Here is a 21,066-nt window from a genome sequence, read left to right on the forward strand (position 1 = left end):
TTAAGGAGGCCTCTTAGGTTGGAGAGGCACTCTGGAGACCTGCAATAAAAGACTATGGTCACACTTTACTTTGAGCTCACAGTGTTCAGTATGACTCTTTCTCCATACATAACAGAACTCATACACAAGTGTCAGTATAAAGCACTCCCAGGTCAGATACAGTTTATCAATTCCAAAAATTAAACATCCTGTGCTCTGCCCTAATTAAGCATCAAGTCCCAAACTCAAAGAGTACTCTTTACTGTAACGGTGTGATAGTTTGCAGTTTCTCAGACCAGATATCCACTCCATCACTCTTTCCACCTCCGTAACATCGCCCGAATCTGCCCCTGCCTCAGCTCATCTGCTGCTGACCACCCTCATCCATCCTTTATTACCTCTAGACTTGACTATTCCAATGCCCTCTTGGTGGCCTCCCATCTTCCACCCTTCATAAACTTGAACTCATCTAAAACTCTACTGCTCGTATCCTAACTTGTACCAAGACCCATCACCCTTGTACTCGCTGACCGACATTGGCTCCCGTTCTGGCAACTTCTTAATTTTAAAATTCTCGACCTTGTTTTCAAATCCCTCAAACATCTTGCCCTTCCCTATCTCTGTAACCTCCTCCAGCCCTACAACCCTCTGAAATCTCTGTGCTTCTCCAATTCTGGCCTCTTGCACTTCCCCGATTTTAATTGCTCCACCATTGGCAGCCCTGCCTTTAGCTGCCTGAGCCCTAAGCTCTGGAATTCCCTGCCTGAGCCTCTCAGCCTCATGAGCATAAGAATTATGGGCTGGTTTTTTGGCTCAGTTGCATCTCCGTATGTGCCCCAGAGGGGCAGTAAATGGTCTTTCTAGGTTTAATGTGGGTGTCCAGCTTTTACCGTCCCGTCGGTAAATTCAGCTCATGATTTGCTCCCGCCTCGCCCTGTATTTTCAATCAGATCATGACGTCAGTCGTCACGCAATGCTGCGCTGGCGCCCCGGAAGCAAATTTTGGCACCAACACTTCATTAAACACCTGCCCCAGGATATGTCTGAAAAAAGAGGCCTTCCCAGGGTTCAACAGGTGGTATTGGTGGTGTATTTAACATTGACTGCAACAGCTGCGCACAGCTCTGAGCTCTGAGTTGAAAGTTTTATCTGCCATTACAGTGGCATTACCAGGTCAGTGAGAGAATTTAATGGGGGCAATACGAGTTCGCCAGCGTATCATGCTGGATGCAATTGCCAGGCAGCATCAAGTTAGAAGAAGGGCTGCTGGCCATGTCGGCACATGGATGAGGAGAGGCCAAAGATGTCTGGGGAGGAGGGCTTAGCCCCCACGGTTTTACAGACGCCAATGCTCATACCTCCAGCTCTCTGAGGAGCAGTGTGTGAGAAGGCTGCATTTTTGAAAGGAAGTGCTGACAGAGATATGCCAGCTCCTACAGCCTTCCAGCGCCAACAGGACTGCGCTTCGCGTCGCAGTGAAAGTGACTGTGGCGCTGGCCTTCTATGCCTCCGGCTCCTTCCAGGCAGCAGCAGGGGACATATGCAGCATCTTTCAATATACTACGCATCGCTGCATTCAGCATATTACAAAGGCTCTGTACACCTGCAGAATGGACTTCATTACATTCCCAATGAGCAGTGAGAGCCAGAATGAGTGGGCATGTGGGCTTGGCAGAATTGCAGGCTTCCCGAGGGTTCAAGGAGCCATTTACTGCACACGTGGCCCTGCGAGCACCATTCAACAATGCGGAGTTATTCAGAAACTGAAAGGGATACCACCCCCTAAACGTTCAGCTGGTGTGCGACCACATGCAGCACATCCTCGCAGTGAATGCCCGCTATCCAGGGAGCGCACATGATGCTTTCATCTTGTATGAGAGCAGTTTCTCACGAATGTTTCAGCGACAAAGGGAAGAGCATGGCTGGCTGGTCGGGGACAAATGATATGGCCAAGCCACCTGGTCCATGACCCCCCTCTACAACCCCACATCAGAAGCCGAGCAGCGCTACAATGAGAGCCATGCAGCCATCTACAACTTCATCAAACAGCACTTCCAATGCCTCGACTGATCTGTAGGCAGCCTTCAATACTCCTCTCAACAGGTCTCTGAATTCATTGTAGTGTGTTGCATGCTACACAACTTGGCCATCATGAGGGGCCAGGCATTGCCAGTGGGGATAGCAGGCCCACCTCAGGAGGAGGAGGACGATGACGAGGAGCCTACTGAGGCATCCATTGCACAGCCACCCCATCCATGGGGGAGGCAGCGAGGAGATGCTGCCGGAGCAAGAGCCGCATGTTGCCGGTTTGCTTGAAAGGAGGAAGCTGAAGGATGCATCTACTGCTGGCCACGCAATGGGCCCAAGTTTCCACAAGAAAAAAAACGGGCGCCCCTCCGAGCTGGGCGCCCGTTTTTCGCGCCTAAAACGGCGCCTAAAAAAATCCTCGGTATTCTCCACCGACTTACAGGTCCTCTGGCCCTCGGCGCAGCCAGCACGAGCTATGGGGGGGCGGAGCCAGGTCCCTGCGCTGAAAACAGTGCCGGGACCTCTGCATATGCGCGCTACAGTCGGCACGCAAGTGCAGTAGCTCCAGGCGCCGAACTGTGTGGGAGGGGCCCGAAGCACGCAGCCCCTAGCCCTGGCCCAATGGCCTCACTGGGGCTGCGTGAATAAGGCTCCTCCCACGGCCAGCTCCTGCTCCCCGCCCGACCAGACCCGACACTCGCTCCCCCCCCCCCCCGCCCCGACCGAGACCCGACACCCGACCCGCTCTTCCCCCCCACCGACCCGACACCCGCTCTCCCCCCCCCCGATCCGACACCCGCTCCTGTTCCCCGACCCCCCCCTCTCTTTCCCCCCCCTCTCTTTCCCCCCCCTCTCTTTCCCCCCCCTCTCTTTCCCCCCCCTCTCTTGCCCCCCCCCTCTCTTGCCCCCCCCCTCTCTTTCCCCCCCCTCTCTCTTCCCCCCCCCTCTCTCTTCCCCCCCCCTCTCTTCTCCCCCCCCTCTCTTTCCCTCCCTCCCTCTCCCCCTCTCCCTCCCTCCCTCCCCCCCCCCGCTCCCTCCCTCCCTCTCCCCCCTCCCTCTCCCCCCCCTCCCTCTCCCACCCCTCCCTCTCCCCCCCCTCCCTCTCCCCCTCCCTCCCTCTCCCCCCCCCTCCCTCCCTCCCTCTCCCCCCCCCCGCCCTTGACCAGCTCTGGGCCTGGAAGGTCCAGCTATGGACTGCTGTGTCTGCCCAGCGGCCGAAGCAGTCTATGTGGCTCGGGTGTGGACCACGTAAGGTGCATGGTGGGGGAGTCAGTGGTGGGAGCCGGAATGCTGTCATCCTGAGGAAGGACAGCACTTTCCATTTCCTGGGAACCACTCACACTCAGACGGAACCGGGCCTCAGCATCTGGAGCATGATGTGTAACCATAACTTGCTGACCTACTTCGGCACCGTCACTTACCCATTGGATAGTGGGGAAGACAGAGAGGATGGCACCAGTCAGCGACAGCATGACATCACCAAGCTGCAGCATAGCTTGTACCTGCGATGCAATCGCTACTGCGACGTGATCAACAGCACACACCACACACTCTGGCACACCACTGTCGCTGCTGGAGGCCACCAGACTCTGTGACTGGGCAATGATGGCCTCGCTGGAGTTCTGAGTTGCAGAGACAATGTGTGAAGCACCCTCTGCAACACTTGCAGCAAATTTGTCGATGCTCTCGGGGATCCTACCCAATGCAGCCATGAGCTCACGGTGCATCTGTGTGTTCTCCCTGGACATTGCCACCAAGTCCAGATCCACGTCTGCCTGTTCTTCAGCAGGACCACTGTGCTGACTCACCCTCCAGTGAGTTGGCCTCCGAGCTTCCCCTCCCGCTGGACGTCACTAAGGAATGGTTAGGACAAGATTCGGCCGACAAGCGCAGGGCTCATCTCCTGACGGTTTGTAGATCCAGAACATACTCCCTGATGAAGGGCCTTCTAGCGCCAGAGAAGCCGGCGGACAAGACGTTCGAAGAGATCAGTAAGTTGATCGGGGAACACCTTAAACTGGCGAGCAGCATGCACATGGCGAAACACCGGTTTTACACGTACTGGCGGCGAGAAGGGCAAAGCGTTCCAGACTTCGTGGCAGATCTCTGGCGACTGGCGAGCCTATGTAAGTTCCCAGATGCATGCAGAGCGGAGATGCTGCGAGACTCTTTTATTGAGGGCATCGGACACGCTGGGGTTTTCAGGAAACTGATTGAGACCAAAGACTTGACCTTGGAAGCGGTGGTTCTGATAGCCCAGACATTTATCTCAGGGGAGGAAGAGACCAGAATGATATATGACAAAAATCTTGGCTAAAATGCGGCAACCGACCAGGGAGTCAACATTGTTAACGTGGCACACAGTTCTCTCGGCAGACAAGGGCAATCGGACATGCCCCAGCATGTAGTCGAACCCAAAGGGGAAATTCAACAGAGACAATGGCTAGCTGAACGGCGATTCATGCCATTGCAATGGACAATGCGGCCAGTAATGGGGCCATCAACACCTGCTAATGGTGCGCTTAAGGACAGTTACAGAGACAGTCAGAGACGATCGACTGGTAATGGACCTTTTGTTTCCAACAACGGGGTCTCCAGCTCATGCTGGAGGTGTGGAGGCAAACACCCAGCCAGAGCTTGCAGGTATCAACAATATACCTGCAGAAACTGGAGCGTCAGCGGTCACTTGGTACGTATGTGCAGGAAGCCTGCAGCCAGGTTGATGTACGAGGAGGACGGGCCCGATGTAAGTCCTACGATGTCAAATGAATACTGGGGGAAATCGTTGGAAGCTGAAGTTCAGTGAGTTCATGTGGAACACATATACAGTTCATATACCAGGACGCCACCGATAATGATGAAAGTGCTCCTCAATGGCATCCCAGTATTAATGGAGCTAGGTACGGGGGCCAGCCAATCCCTGATGAGTATCAAACAGTTCGAAAGACTGTGGGTGTCCAAGGCCAGGAGGCCAAAATTATTGCCGATTGACACACAGCTACGGACATATACAAAGGAGATCATTCCAGTGCTAGGCAGCACCACGGTAGTCGTGACCCACAAAGATTCGGAGAACAGGTTGCCACTCAGGATTGTCCCGGGGGACAGTCCCGCACTACTGGGGAGGAGTTGGCTTGCTGTCATTATCTGGAAATGGGACGATGTCAATGCAATTTCTTCTGTGGAGCGAGTATCATGCTCACAGGTCCTGGACAAATTTGACTCATTATTTCAGCCCGGCATCGGCACTTTCATGGGGGCCAAGGTAGTGATGCACATAAACCCGGACGCCAGGGCAGTACACCACAAGGCCAGAGGGGTGCCGTACATGATGCGGGAAAAGATAGAATGTGAATTGGACCGCCTGCTGAGGGAAGGCATCATCTCGCCAGTCGAATTCAGTGACTGGGCGAGCCCGATCGTGCCGGTGCTCAAGGCGGATGGGTTGGTCAGGATATGTGATGATTACAAGGCCACCATCAGTTGAGTGTCACTCCAAGACCAGTACCCGCTACTGAGAGCGGATGACCTCTTTGCGATGCTATCCAGTAGCAAACCTTTTTCAAAATTGGACCTGACCTCAGCTTACATGATCCAGGAGCTGGCGAGTGAGTCAAAGAAGCTGACCACCATCATGACACACAGGGGGTTGTTTGAATATAACAGATGTCCGTTCGGGATTCGTGCGGCCGCAGCGATCTTTCAGTGAAATATGGAAAGCCTCCTCCAGTCGATTCCAAGGACGGTGGTTTTTCAAGACGACATCCTCATCACAGGTCACGATACTGAAGAACACCTCCACAACCAGGAGGAGGTGCTACGCAGACTGGACCGGGTAGGGCTGCGACTGAAAAAGGCGAAGTGCATCTTCTTAGCTCCAGAGGTAGAATTCCTGGGGAAGAGGGTAGCTGCAGACAGGATCAGACCTACTGCGTCCAAAACAGAAGCGATCCAGAGAGCACCCAGACCCCGTAACACGACGGAGCTGTGTTCGTTCCTGGGGCTCCTGAACTATTTTGGTAACTTTCTTCCCAAATTGAGCACGCTGTTAGAGCCACTACACGTGCTCCTATGCAAAGGTCGCGATTGGGTCTGGGGGGGACAGCCAGGAAAGGGCTTTTGATAGAGCATGCAATTTGTTATGCTCCAACAAGCTGTTAACATTGTATGACCCATGTAAAAAACTTGTTTTAACATGCAATGCGTCGTCCTATAGGGTCGGGTGTGTGTTGCAGCATGTGAATGCCAATGGTCAGTTACAGCCGGTAGCTTATGCCTCCCAGAAGTCTGTCCCAGGCAGAAAGGGGCTATGGGATGGTAGAAAAGGAAGCGCTAGCATGTGTATATGCAGTAAAAAAAATGCACCAGTACCTGTTTGGCAGGAAATTTGAGCTGGAGACAGATCACAAACCCCTAACGTCCCTTTTGGCTGACAACAAGGCCATAAATGCAAATGCATCGGCCCGCATACAGAGGTGGGCACTCACGTTAGCCGCCTATGACTACACAATTCGGCACAGACCGGGCACTGAAAGCTGCACCAATGCACTCAGCAGGCTCGCACTAGCCACCACTGAGGGGGCAACTGAGCATGATGCTGAGATGGTCATGGCTGTTGAAGCTTTCAAAAGTGAAGGCTCACCTGTGACAGCCCGTCAAATTAAAGTCTGGACAAATAAAGACCCGCTACTGTCTTTAGTTAAGAAATGTGTCCTGAATGGGAACTGGGCAGCCACGTAAGGAGCACGCCCTGAGGAATTTAAACTGTTTCATAGGCGCAAGGGTGAACTCTCGATTCAGGCCGATTACCTACTGTGGAGAAACAGAGTAGTCATGCCCCAGATGGGCAGAGAGGTGTTTATCAGAGAACTTCACAATGAGCATCCGGGCATTGTCATGATGAAGGCAATTGCCAGGTCACATGTTTGGTGGCTAGTGATAGATGCAGACCTGGAACTTTGTGTTCGCAGGTGCAACACGTGTGCTCAGCTTGACAACGCACCCAGGGAAGCCCCCCTTAGCCCCAAGTCCTGGCCTGCCCAAGCCATGGTCACGCATCCATGTGGACTACGCAGGTCCTTTCATGGGAAAAATGTTTTTGATTGTAGTAGACGCCTACTCCAAATGGATTGAGTGTGCTATTTTAAATTCAAGCACATCCTCTGCCACGGTAAAAAGTCTACAGGCAATGTTCGCCGCCCATGGTCTACCGGATGTCTTGGTCAGTGATCGTGGCCCGTGCTTCACAAGCACTGAATTCCAGGACTTCATGGCAGGCAATGGAATCAACCATGTCATGAAGGCACCATTCAAGCCGGCCTCAAACGGCCAGGCGGAAAGAGCAGTGCAGATAATCAAACAGGGGATGCTCAGAATCCAAGGGGGTTCCCGACAAAGTCGCTTATCACGCCTCCTGTTGGCCAATAGATCCCGACCACACTCGCTCACAGAGGTTCCACCCGCAGAGCTGCTAATGAAAAGGATGCTCAAAACCAGGTTATCCCTTATACACCCTACTATGAAAGAAATTGTTGAGAGCAGGCGTCAATCACAATGTGACTACCATGACAGGAATGCGAGGGCGCGATGTATTGATGTCAATGACCCTGTTTTTGTCCTTAATTAAGCTGCAGGGCCCAAATGGCTTGCAAAACTGTGATTGCCAAAGAGGGGAATAGGGTTTTGGTAGTTAAACTTACCAATGGACAAATCTGCCACAAACATGTGGATCAAACTAAAAGGAGGTTCAGCAACCCCATAGAAGAAGCAGAGGAAGAACACGACGTAAAGTTTACTCCACCACAGGTGACCGAACACCGGAACCAAGTGGAGGAGAGCCCAGTCGCTGTGGGCAGTCCGGACAGGCCTGAGGCACCGCAAACAGCAGACACTCAGGCCAGCGCCCAACAACCGGAGCCCCAACTCAGGCGCTCTACAAGAGAGTGTAAACCACCAGAGAGACTTAACGTGTGATCCCAATAAGACTTTGGGGGGGAGGTGATGTCATGTATTCAACTATCATTGTAACCTATGTATAAGCTGACCTAAGTTGTACACCTTGAGAACATTGACTACAAGGGGGTGAACTTGTGGGAGACACTCCTAACCTGGACTTTCAGGTATAAAAGGGGAAGCTCCACCCACCTTCATCACTTGAGGTCTTGGTAATAAAAGTAACTGGTCACAGAGTGACCTTCTCTCAAGTATGGGCCTCGTGTGCATTTATACTGTATAGTAAGGACATATCAGTGTGGATGTGCAAATGTCTTCACTTCAATTTGTGCAGCTGGTGACTGAGGTTTTTCAAAGACTGGGAGGGTGAGAGAGACTGGTAGAATAGTGGCTCAGGGTAATGTTTAGGAAACTCGTATCTGCAGTAGGTGTGGAGTGCAAGGAGGCTTGACAATGATTAGGGTACAAGAGGGTAGGTGCATCCTGAATGCAGGGCCAATGGCTGGAGAATTGAGCTTTCAGCTTTCTGCTACATTCTGCAACCCACAGCATGGCCTGCAACATATTGAGGAGGGGCGGTGCCACCTAATAATTCACATTGTGTGTTTCATCGATCTTGGAAGGATGACAGACCTACATAAATATGAAGGGTACTCATCCTGCTGACCCTCGTGAGGTCGTTGAACTTCTTGCAGCACTGTGTGTCAGTCTTGGCCACCGTATCTGACGCTGACACCTCCTGTGCGATTTCACGCCAGATCCACTTGAAAATGCTGGGCAGCGGCCTCCCTCCCCCAATCAGATGCAGTGCAGCCCACCTTCTTTCAACAGCCTGCATTAAGGCTCAGCAGTCTCTGAGGAGAATCTCTTGGCATGCTGCCTGCCCTCCTGCTGCGCCATCTCTGCCGAAGTCTCAGAAGTGGGCCGGGTCATCAACGCATGCGTGCAGGAAGCCACCACGCCCTAAAGTACCAACTGGGCCCGGGAAAATTGAAACGCATCTGTACATGCGCAAAATGGCGACCTTTTATAATGCTCAGTCGCTCAAAGTTCGTGATGTGACGCCTGATTTAACACTCCCAATCATGGATCCTCATTTTTTGCCCAAATTTGCAGACGAGGGTGCAAACTTTTTCCAGGCGGTATCAGGACCTCCCCGCCGCCATTACCGCCCCGAAATCAGTAATGCCGAAAATCCAACCCATAAGAATTAGGAGCAGGAGTAGACCATACGTCCTCTCGAGCCTGTTCAGCCATTCATTAAGATCATGGCTGATCTTTGAACTCAGCTCCACTTTCCCTCCCGATCCCCATATCCTCACTCTCTCACCTCCTTTAAGTCATTCCTTAAAACTAACCTCTGACTAAGTTTTTGGTCATTACCGTCCTAATATCTCCTTTTGTGGCTTGGTGTTAAATGTTGTCTGATAATGCTCCTGTGGAGCACCTTGGATATTTTACTACCTTAAAGGTGCTATATAAATGCAAGTGTTTTTTGTTGTTGGTGGTGTTCAATCAGAGCAAGATTGCCACTTCATGCTAAATTTGGAGCAGTTTTATGTTTTGGACCCATGTCTCCAGATCGAGGCTGTCCAAACTCACTGTCATCAGCTTCTTCAGTATGGGTTGTGGCCACTGGAGTGTGTAAATTGTGGATCAGTGCTATAAACAGATGAAGACTTAATAAATAAAATTAACTCAATATGAGGGCTATGAGAGTTATTAATTTTTCATTAACTTGGCACTAACATTTTCCAAATATTACATTCTGGTATAACTAAATCAACTGTGTCTTAGGTTTAATGAACAATAACTGAGAAATTATGGACACACGTCTTTCAACTATAATAATAAGTCATTTAAAATGCAATGGGTGTATGGATGAAATTGCAGGCATAATCCATGATCAACATATATATTACCAGTGTGTAGCACTGTATTAGTCACTTCAGCAAATATGTCTGCTGTATCAACAAATTAATGATTGGCTTTACGGTTGATATGTAAAATTGGAGGTCAAAGTATATCAACCATCCAGTCTATCTGCAATCAAATAAGGATATTTCTTGGCAGTACCGTTCACTCATGCTTTAAAGTTTGGTTATTTCCAGTGTTGTTGTAGATCAAACAATGGACTGCTGATCCTCCCGTTCTCACTCCCACCGGCATCATTGGCAACAAGACACAAGGGTGTGCTTAATCTAGGAAAAAGGAGAAGGCTCTATTAGACCTAATGTTCCTTTCACATCCCTAAGCATCCTTATGTTCTTGTGCACAACGATGCAAAAGTATAACCTTATCAGGAATTAAAACTGAAAATATTAGAAATGCAGGTCCATCATTATCTAAAAGAGAATGATAACTTAATCTTTCAAAGGGACCCATCCGTTACATTCTGATGAAGGATCCCACCCAAAATATTACCCTATCTTTGTTCTTTCTCAACTGCAAACTGACCTGCCATGTATTGCCATCATTTTATATTTGTATTTTATAACATCATTGGATCTCCCAAGGCATCATTGCTCATGGGCAGAAGAGATGGAGGGAGTTGGCAGGGGGGGCAGCCTGTGTGTAAGGGCAAACTTGATAGGTTGAGGGGATTCATAGTGTGCAGATGGTTGCTGGTGTGGTTGGTTGGGCACAGTTGCAGAGGATGAGCATGGAATATGAACTTTTTTAGAGCACTCACCTCGATTTTATATTTTTCTGGGGCTGGCTGTAGAAACTGAAGATGAAGATGAAGTTGGTTAGTTGGGCATTGCCACTTTCAATGCTGAGTATTGCAATCTGGTTCCTGCAGAGCCAATAGTAACACAGGGCTATCAAAGAGAAGAGGGGGCTCTACAATTCAGTCATTCCTACGAGTCACAAAGGGGTGAATTTCCACAGGGGGTCTTCCGCTTCTCCACCGTAACTTTGTGTTTCCAGGGTTTCTTTCAATATATCAAGGAATATTTTTTAATACATTATGTTCTAAAATGCTGCCTGATATGCGCTGGTTCATGGAAGAGTTTATTTTTTGTGATTATGCAAATAAATTTGAGCAGAAACTTGAACCATAAAATCAGTTTGGGAAAAGTAGCGCCATTTTGTGCGCAATTTGCGCCCAGATTGATAATTGCACCCAAAGCAGAAACCCAACCCCAATTGTTTCAATGGCTTGCTCCAGTAATTCAGTTCACAACTCTCTTACTGTTCAACTCGAACTTCCCTTCTTACTTCTAACTTGTTCATTTTTAACTGATGCCCACTTGAATGTCAACCTTGCTCCAATACACGGTGAATAAAAATATTAAAAGCTTTAAATTGCAAATGTGTCAAGGCAGATGTGATCGGTACAAGTAATGACAACATCCGATGATCAGTCAAAGTTGTTGCCCTTATCTTCCAATTTTCAAAATGTCTTGGTGACTTAATTTCTCAGGAGTCAATCTCCCTTGAGTGTTCTCCAGCAAAATCTGAAAGTGTCCTTTTGTTAATCAGAATTAATATGAAATACGATTCAATTTAAAATGTAGCCTAATTGAATAAACATAGTGTAATTATAAAACCAAAACCACATTAAATGTTTGATAAGCTATTTTTTAATGTGATTTTTGTTTATGCAATATTTTGATTGCTTTGCCTTCAGCAAACCTTTTTAGTTTACAGACAATGTGACCGAGCAATGATATGAGATTTTTTCTTTTCTGTTCACAGCTGTTGTAAGTGCGATTCCGGTTCCAACACTAGAGAGTGCCCAATATCCCGGCATCCTGCCGTCTCCAACATGTGGCTATCCCCACCCGCAGTTTCCGTTGCGTACCATGCCATTCCCCACACTGACAGTCGATCGAGGATTTGGATCAGGTAAGAATCCATTATTAATTGAATGTTTTTCGAATTTTTATTGAATTTAGCAATAGCAAGATATCCTCCTATATCACAGATTATGTATGATATTTTGAAAATATTTCTCCATGAATTTTATGTTTTACCATCAAAGTAGATGAATGGTGCAATATAGAATTCAATACATCCACCACATAGAACATGCACAAGGCAATAATGTGCAAGTTTCCTGTACACTTGATCAACTGACACTGGTTGAAAGGCAGCCGATATCATAGAGCTATCCAAGAAGAGAGGCAGAAAAACTGCAGACGGTGTCCCATGGAGTTACATGTGGAATGTTATCAGACTTTGATAAATGTATTTTATTTATTATTCCCCATCCATTTGATTGTTTTGTCTCTCCTCTGTAGCCACAGTTTAAAGCTATTGAATAAGTAGGAATTCCATTTTTATGACATGAGATTTGGGGATTTTTGCTGGGTGTTTCAGAGAAGTCTATTTGTTTTTCTGTGAAAACTGATTTTGCCCTGGAGAAATTCCCAGACAAAGAGCAAAGTCAATATCCAACAGCCAGGAAACCCAGTTCTAGTCATCTGGCAATTCTGTTCTATAACTGGCCATCAAAATCCTTCATATTGGGCCAGATTGGGACTCGTTCTGTGGGAAATCATGGATCTGAACACCCAGTCTCACCAGTCTGTGGTGCAACATGCTACCACAGTTCTGTAGTGCTGGGCTCTAGATTTAATGCAGCTTTTATGTTTAAAAGGTGGGTTAGATGACTTTGTTCTCACAATTCTATTTTTTGGGGTATTGTAATTGACCCTCCTGCTGGTTCCAAACATAGAAGCTGCATTCTTCCCCCACCCAGAGATAAGTGGTGCTGTTCGTAGGCAATTTTATTACTGTTGCATAAGGAATATCGGTGTGGGAATGTTCCAAAGTCTCTTGCCGTAAATGGGATATTTATTTACTGTCACTCCAAAAGAACAGAAGGATATTGTAATGTATTTGCTTCATGAGTTCTTCGATTAAGAATTCATAGCAACCCATTGCTGTTAAGAAACAATTGGTTTATTAACAAAGGATTAACACATTACCAGTTCATCCACTAGGCTCACAACTGCAAACCTCATCGTGGATGACCTCGACTCAACTGACTGGGGTTTAATTGAGTCTTGTGAATGTCACGTGACTGGCTAAGCTAATCACAATGCAACAGCTCGATAACTATTTTTGTAGAAAAAAATCAAGTGCCCCTTGATTAAAGGGAGGATCACACTCCAAAAACTTTTCAGGTGCCCCCTGTTTCTTTTTTTTGTTTTTTTTCCCTGAGGGCACCAAATCACAAATTATACAAGTGCCCCTTGGCTAAAAGGGGGGGTGAGACTAAAACTGACAAACTTAAACAAATTAAACTTTTGACGTGGTTCAAATTTAAATTTGGTTGCCGGGGGTGATGATGCACTCCAGTTCCTCCGGTGCCCACCTCTCACGGAAGGTCGCGAGCATACCGGTGGACACTGCGTGCTTCATCTCCAGGGACACCCTGGCTCGGATGTAACCGCGGAAGAGAGGCAGGCAGTCGGGCGCCCGCTGCCTGGACCGGCTGATGGCCCCCTTGGCCAGGCCCAGGAGCAGTTCTACGAGAAGGCCTTCTGACCTGCCCGCTCCCCTCCGCACAGGGTGCCCAAAGATCAGGAGTGTGGGACTGAATTGCAACCAGAATTTGAGGAGCAGTGCCTTCAATATTAAAATGGGGATGCAACCTTGCACATTCAATAAAAATATGGAACACGGACTCTTCCAGACCGCAGAAATTGCAAGCGGCCTGGGACTTAAAAACTCATTGCACGGGACTGCTCCGTGCAACACCCTCCAGGCCAAGTCCTCAATAAATAGAGGGAGGACTCCCACATAGAGTGCACTCCATTGGCGACTTCCGCCTCCTCCAGATGGCAAGATAGTGCGCCATGGCATGTCCGGATGGCAGACGAGGATGGCAAGGTGGAGAGTGTGCAAGAGCAGTCCGTACAGGAATCCCCTCCACGAAGAGCTGAAAGGCACGGAGAGGATTTCCTTGAGGAGGCTCAAGTTGTGAGGCGCCGGCTCCCGAGGGAGGTTTCAGGAGTTTGCGCCGATGAGGAATTCCGTCCGGACGGGAGTCAGTTCAGACAGGATCTCCCCATGTGCTTGAGCCCCCTCAACACACCTAACGGAGTCAGGGCCCAGTACTATTTTTAACGACTCGATGGCATTGGCTGCGTGCCGGACGTCGGCCCAGGATAGGCGCTGTGCCAGCTTGTCTGGCATCATCCAACCCGCTCCTCCACCATCGAACAGGTCCCTGACCCTGGTCACCTCGCCAGCCACAGCCCTCTCGTCCGACTGTCACCTAAAACCACGGTCATGGAGGTACGGATTCCTGAGCAGCGGCTCCTGCAGGACAGCCGCCACTCCAGATGGTGGAGAGCTGCGCTTGCTGGCGACTTTGTTCCAGACCCTGATGAGTTCCTGGTAAAAGACAGGCAGCCCCCATATGGCGGTCCTGACGCCCCCCAGGCTCACAAACAAGAGCTGCTTGTCATCATTGAGGCAGTAGTGCTGGCGGAAGAAATACGTCGCCAGTGCACACCATCTAGGAGGGGGCTCAACGTACAGGTATCTCTGCAGGGTCTGAAGATGGAAAGTCGCATGCTGGGTACTGACGCACACCAACGCCTGACCGCCCTCCCTAAGCGGGGAGACTCAAAACCGCAGCAGAGACCCACTGCTTCATGTTGTTCCAGAAGAAGTCCACCAGCTTCTTCTGTATCACAAGGGGAGGGGTCAAAGTGACCAACTGGTACCACAGCATAGCGGCCACCAACTGGTTTACGACTAGCGCTCGAGCCCTGTAGGACAACACCCGGAGCAGTCCTGTCCACCGCCCTAGGCGAGCGATGACCTTGGCCTCCAGCTCCTGCCAGTTCGCTGGCCAGGCTTCCTCGGCTGGGCTAAGGTAGACTGCTACAGCTCTACAAACGTGTGAGCATACTCACCGGTGCATACATTACAGGTATGGTGGTAGGGCTAGATGATGTGGGGTGGGAGGAGGTTCCTGTGGAGCATAAATGCCGGCAGGGACGAGTTGAGCCCAATGGCCTGTTTCTGTGCTGTAGACTCGACGTAACTCGATGTAACCTGTGATTTATTTTTCAAAGCCATGAGTGAGGTTCAAACATCACACCTTCAGCAGCCAGCCATGTTAACCCAGACACAGCCTGAGCATCCGTCAGGCGAGGAGGCTCCGAGCAGAACAATTCCGACGGCCTGTGTCCGACCCACTCACCCGTTGCGCAGCTTCGCAAACCCCCTGCTACCTCCTCCTATGACTGCACTGGAGCCCAAAGTTCCTTACACGCCTCTTCTCTCTCAACCAGGTAAGCAGCAATGAGCCAACAGTTGGAATTATTTTTTGTGAATTGGCAGTTGTTGATTTCCTCAGCTACTTAAAGGAAAGTGATTGGGATGATATGTTTATTCAAATGTTAGCGACAACATTTTCAGCTTGAAGTTGATGAATCTGCTAACCAATTGCTAGAGAATCTGATGGTTTACTACAACAAGACCATAATTGTTTTACTGCCTCCCTGGTAATGAAACCTGGAGTACTGTCCACAGTTTTGGTCTCCTTATCCAAGGAAGGATGTGCTTGCATTGGAGGCGGTAGAACGAAGGTTCACTAGCTTGATTCCTGGGATGAGAGGGCTGTCTTATGATGAGAGATTGTGTCGAATGGGCCTATACTCTCTGGAGTTTAGAAGAATGAGATGTGATCTCATTGAAACATGGAAGATTCTGAAGAGGATTGACAGGGTAGATGCTGAGAGGTTGTTTCCCCTGGCTGGAGTGTCTAGAACTAGGGGGCACAGTCTCTGGATAGGGTTAGGCCATTTAATTCAAAGATGAGGAGGAATTTCTTCACTCAGAGGATTGTGAATCTTTGGAATTCTCTGCTCCAGAGGGCTGTGGATGCTGAGTCTCTAAATATATTCAAGGCTGAGATAGATAGATTTTTGGGAGTCTAGGGGAATCAAGGAATATGGAGATCGGGCAGGAAAGTAGAGTTGAGGTCGATGATCAGCCGTGATCTTATTGAATGGTGGAGCAGGTTCAAGGGGCCATATGGCCTACTCCTGTTCCTATTTCTTATGTTCTTATGGAAGTACTGAGGAGCTGTGTTTGATTTATGCATGGTGAGGGTCAGGAAAAATCTTGGTTGGTTGGTTGTGTTTGATTTTCATTATTTTTACAAATAGATTTTAGCAACAAAATGTTGAAAAATTGTGAAACTAAGAGCAAATGGATTCCTGTTCGCACTTTGCTAAGCCACTGCTAATGGGGCAGTAAAACATAAAAATTAATGATTGTTGCTTTATGCAGTCTGATGCTTCATCTATGAAGGTGTGTATAGTGATTGAAAGTTTCTTCAATAGCATGAGTGGGTTATATTTAAACGAGTGTTGTTATCTGAGGATAACAAGGAAGGATCATTTAAAGACTCATTTCTCATAACCATCTCCATTACATTGAATACGTTTAGTTACAGATTAGGAGACACAAATTCCTAAAACTACAGAGCATAAAATGGGGATAATACCAAACATCACTGCACTGCTATATTTCTGAATGCCGGATTTCGCTTGTAATCAGAAGCATACAGAATGTAAAGACAGCTGAGGCTAGGGAAGTGTGCTGATGTGTTAACTAAGGTGTCAGCCTTAAAACATAAGAAATAGGAGCAGGAGTAGGCCATTTGGCCCCTTGAGCCTGCTCCACCATTCAATAGATCATGGCTGATCTGATCATGGACTCAGCTCCACTTCCCTGCCTGCTCCCCATAACCATTTACTCCCTTATTGCTCAAAAATCTGTCTATCTCCGCCTTTAATATATTCAATTACCCAGCCTCCACACCTCTCTGGGGTAGAGAATTCCACAGATATACCACCCTCTGAGAGAATAAATTCCTGCTCATCTCAGTTTTAAATGGACGACCCCTGATTCTAAAACTATGTCCCCTAGTTCTAGATTCCCCCATGAGTGGAAACATCCTCTCTGCATCTAACATGTTGAGCCTCCTCATTATCTTATATGTCTCAATAAGATCACCTCTCATTCTTCTGAACTCCAATGAGTATAGGCCCAACCTGCTCAAACTTTCTTCATAAGTCAACCACCTCATCTCAGGAATCAACCGAGTGAACCTTCTCTGAATTGCCTCCAATGCAAGTATATCCCTCCTTAAATAAGGAGACCAAAACTGTACACAGTACTCTAGGTGTGGCCTCACCAATACCCTGTACAGTTGTAGCAGGACTTCTCTGTTTTATACTCTACCTCCCTTGCAATAAAGGCCAACATTCAATTTGCCTTCCTGATTACTTGCTGTACCTTCATGCACAAGGACCCCCAAGTCCCTCTGTACTGCAACATTTTGTAATTTTTCTCCATTTAGATAATCTGCTTTTCTATTCTTTCTGCCAAAGTGGATAAACTCACACTTTCCCACGTTATACTCCATCTGCCAAATTTTTGCCCACTCACTTAGCCTGTCTATATCAGATTTTTTGTGTCCTCACAACTTGCTTTCCCATCCATCTTTGTATCATCAGCAAACTTGGCTACATTATACTCAGTCACTTCATCCAAGTCATTAATATAGATTGTAAATAGTTGAGGCCCCAGCACCGACCCTACTCGTCACTGTTTGCCAACTGGAAAATTATCCATTTATCCCGACTCTCTCTTTTCTGTTAGTTAGCCAATCCTCTATGCATGCGAATATATTACCCCCAACCCCGTGAACTTTCATCTTGTGCAGTAACCTTTTACGTGATCTTATCGAATGCCTTCTGCAAATCCAAATACACCACATCCACTGGTTTCCCCTTATCCACCCTCCTCGTCACATCCTCAAAGAACTCCAGCAAATTTGTCAAACATGATTTCCCTTTCATAAAACCATGCTGGCTCTGCTTGACTAAATTATACTTTTCCAAATGTCCTGCTACTGGTTCCTTAATAATGGACTCCAGCATTTTCCCAACAACTAATATTAGGCCAACTGGTCTATAGTTTCCTGCTTTCTGCCTGTCTCCTTTTTTATATAGGGGCTTTAGATTTGCAGTTTTCCAATCTGCTGGGACCTCTCCAGAATCCTGGGAATTTTGGTAGATTAAACATAGAAACATAGAAAATAGGTGCAGGAGCAGCCCATTCGGCCCTTCGAGCCTGCACCAGCATTCAACATGATCATGGTTGATCATGCAACCTCAGTACCCCACCCCTCTCCATACCCCCTGATCCCTTTAGCCGTAAGGGTCATATCTAACTCTCTTTTGAATATGTCCAACCAACTGGACTCAACAACTTTCTGTGGCAGAAAATTCCACAGGTTCACCACTCTCTGGGTGAAAAGGTTTCTCCTCATCTCGGTCCTATATGGCTTACCCCTTATCCTTAGACTGTGACCCCTGGTTCTGGACTTCCCCAACATTGGGAACATTCTGCCTGCATCTAACCTGACCAGTCCCGTCAGAATATTATAAGTTTCTATAAGATCCACCCTCATTCTTCTAAATTCCAGAGAGTATAAGCCTAGCTGATCCAGTCTTTCCTCATATGTCAGTCCTGCCATCCCGGGAATCAGTCTGGTGAACCTTCGCTGCACTCCCTCAATAGCAAGCACAAACTTCCTCAGATTAGGAGACCAAGACTGCACACAATACTCAAGGTGTGGTCTCACCAAGGCTCTGTACAACTGCAGTAAGACCTCCCTGTTCCTGTACTCAAATCCCCTTGCTATGAAGGCCAGCATGCCATTTGCTTTCTTTACTACCTGCTGTACCTGCATGCCTACCTTCAATGACTGATGTACCATGACACCCAGGTCTCTTTGCACCTCCCCTTTTACTAATCTGTCACCATTCTGATAATCTGCCGCCTTGTTTTTACCACCAAAGTAGATAACCTCACATTTATCCACATTATACTGCATCTGCCATGCATTTGCCCATTCACCTAACCTGTCCAAGTCTCCCTGCAGCCTCTTAGCAGTCTCCTCACAGCTCGCACTGCCACCCAGCTTAGTATCATCTACAAACTTGGAGATATTACCTTCAATTCCTTTGTCTAACTCATTAATGTATATTGTAAATAGCTGGGGTCCCAGCACTGAACCCTGCGGCACCCCACTAGTCACTGCCTGCTATTCTGAAAAGGACCCATTTATTCCCACTCTTTGCTTCCTGTCTGCCAATCAGTTCTCTATCCACGGTAATACATTACCCCCAATACCATGTTCCTTAATTTTGCACACTAATCTCTTGTGTGGGACCTTGTCAAAAGCCTTTTGAAAGTCCAAATACACCACGTTCACTGGTTCTCCCTTGTCCACTCTATTAGTTACATCCTCAAAAAACTCTCGAAGATTTGTCAAGCATGATTTCCCTTTCATAAATCCATGCTGACTTGGACGGATCCTGTCACTGCTTTCCAAATGCGCTGCTATTACATCTTTAATAATTGATTCCAGCATTTTCCTCACCACCAATGTCAGGCTAACCAGTCTATAATTCCCTGTTTTCTCTCTCCTTCCTTTTTTAAAAAGTAGGGTTACATTAGCTACCCTTCAATCTATAGGAACTGATCCAGAGTCCATGGAATGTTGGAAAATGATCACCAATGCATCTACTATTTCTAGGGCCACTTCCTTAATACTCTGGAATGCAGACTATCAGGCCGTGGGGATTTATCGGCCTTCAATTTCCCTAACCCATTTCCTGACTGATAAGGATTTTCCTCAGTTCCCCCTTCTCGCTAGACCCTCGGTCCCCTAGTGTTTTCGAGAGATTATTCGTGTTTTCCTTAGTGAAGATAGAACCAAAGTATTTGTTCAATTGGTCTGCCATTTCCTTGTTCCCCATTATGAATTCACTTGATTCTGATTGCAAGAGACCTACATTAGTCTTCACTAATCTTTTTCTCTTCACATATCTATAGAAGCTTTTGCAGTCAGTTTTTATGTTCCCTGCAAGTTTTCTCATACTCTATTTTCCCCCTCCTAATTAAACCCTTTGTCCTCCTCTGCTGAATGCTAAATTTCTCCCAGTCCTCAGGTTTGCTGCTTTTTCTGGCCAATTTATATGCCTGTTCATTGGATTTAACACTTTCCCTAATTTCCCTTGTTAGCCACGGTTGAGCCACCTTCCCTTTTTTATTCTTATGCCACACAGGAATGTACAATTGTTGTAGTTCATCCATGTGATCTTTAAATGTCTGCCATTGCTTATCCACCGTCAACCTTTTAAGTATCATTTAAGTATTAAGTCTATCCTAGCCAATTCACGTCTCATACCATCAAAGTTTCCATTCTTTAAGTTCAGGACTCTAGTCTCTGAATTAATTGTGTCACTCTCCATCTTAATGAAGAATTCTACCATATTATGGTCACTTTTCCCCAAGGGGAAAGCACGACCAGATTGCTAATTAATCCTCTCTTGTTACACAAGACCCAGTCTAAGATGGCCTGCTCTCTAGTTGGTTCCTCGATATATTGGTCTGGAAAACCATCCCTTATACACTCCAGGAAATCCTCCTCCACAGTATTGCTACCAGTTTGGTTAGCCCAATCAATATGTAGATTGAAGTCACCCATGATAACTGCTGTACCCTTATTGCACGCATCCTTAATTTCTTGTTTGATGCCATCCCCAACCTCCCTGCTACTGTTTGGTGGTCTGTACACAACTCTCACTAACGTTTTCTGCCCTTTGGTGTTTTGCAGCTCTGCCCATATAGATTCCACATCACCCACGCTAATGTCCTTCTTTGTTACTGCGTTAATCTCCTCTTTAACCAGTGACGCTACCCCACCTCCCTTTCCTTCCTGTCTGTCCTTCCTGATTATTGAATACCCCTGGATGTTGAGTTCACAGCCTTGGTTACTCTGGAGCTATGTCTCCGTAATCCCAATTATATCATACCCGTTAACAGCTATCTGCGTAGTCAATTCATCCACCTTATTACGAATGCTCCTCGCATTGAGACTCAGAGCCTTCAGGCTTGATTTTTTAACACTCTTTGTCCTTTTAGAATTATGTTGTAATGTGGCCCGTTTTGATTTTTGCCCTTGATTTCTCTGCCCTCCATTCTTGCTTTTCTCCTTCCTACCTTTTACTTCTGCCCCCTTTTTACTTCCCTCTGTCTCCCTGCATAGATTCCCAT

The 21,066-nt window shown here is 47.6% G+C and overlaps 1 protein-coding gene across 1 annotated transcript in view; it reads left to right on the plus strand.

The window, feature by feature from the left end:
- The window catches only part of dcc (DCC netrin 1 receptor), a gene marked incomplete at its 5' end in the record, with an annotated part of 1,018,431 nt that overhangs the window by 954,392 nt on the left and 42,973 nt on the right, over window positions 1-21,066 (plus strand). Inside the window, 2 exons of the mRNA XM_070862030.1 lie at window positions 11,662-11,811; window positions 15,000-15,218. Coding sequence (XP_070718131.1) covers window positions 11,662-11,811; window positions 15,000-15,218 — 369 coding nt within the window. The remainder of the gene's footprint in view (window positions 1-11,661; window positions 11,812-14,999; window positions 15,219-21,066) is intronic.

This window comes from Pristiophorus japonicus, chromosome 2, assembly GCF_044704955.1.
Source record: "Pristiophorus japonicus isolate sPriJap1 chromosome 2, sPriJap1.hap1, whole genome shotgun sequence".
NCBI classification, from domain to species: domain Eukaryota; kingdom Metazoa; phylum Chordata; class Chondrichthyes; family Pristiophoridae; genus Pristiophorus; species Pristiophorus japonicus.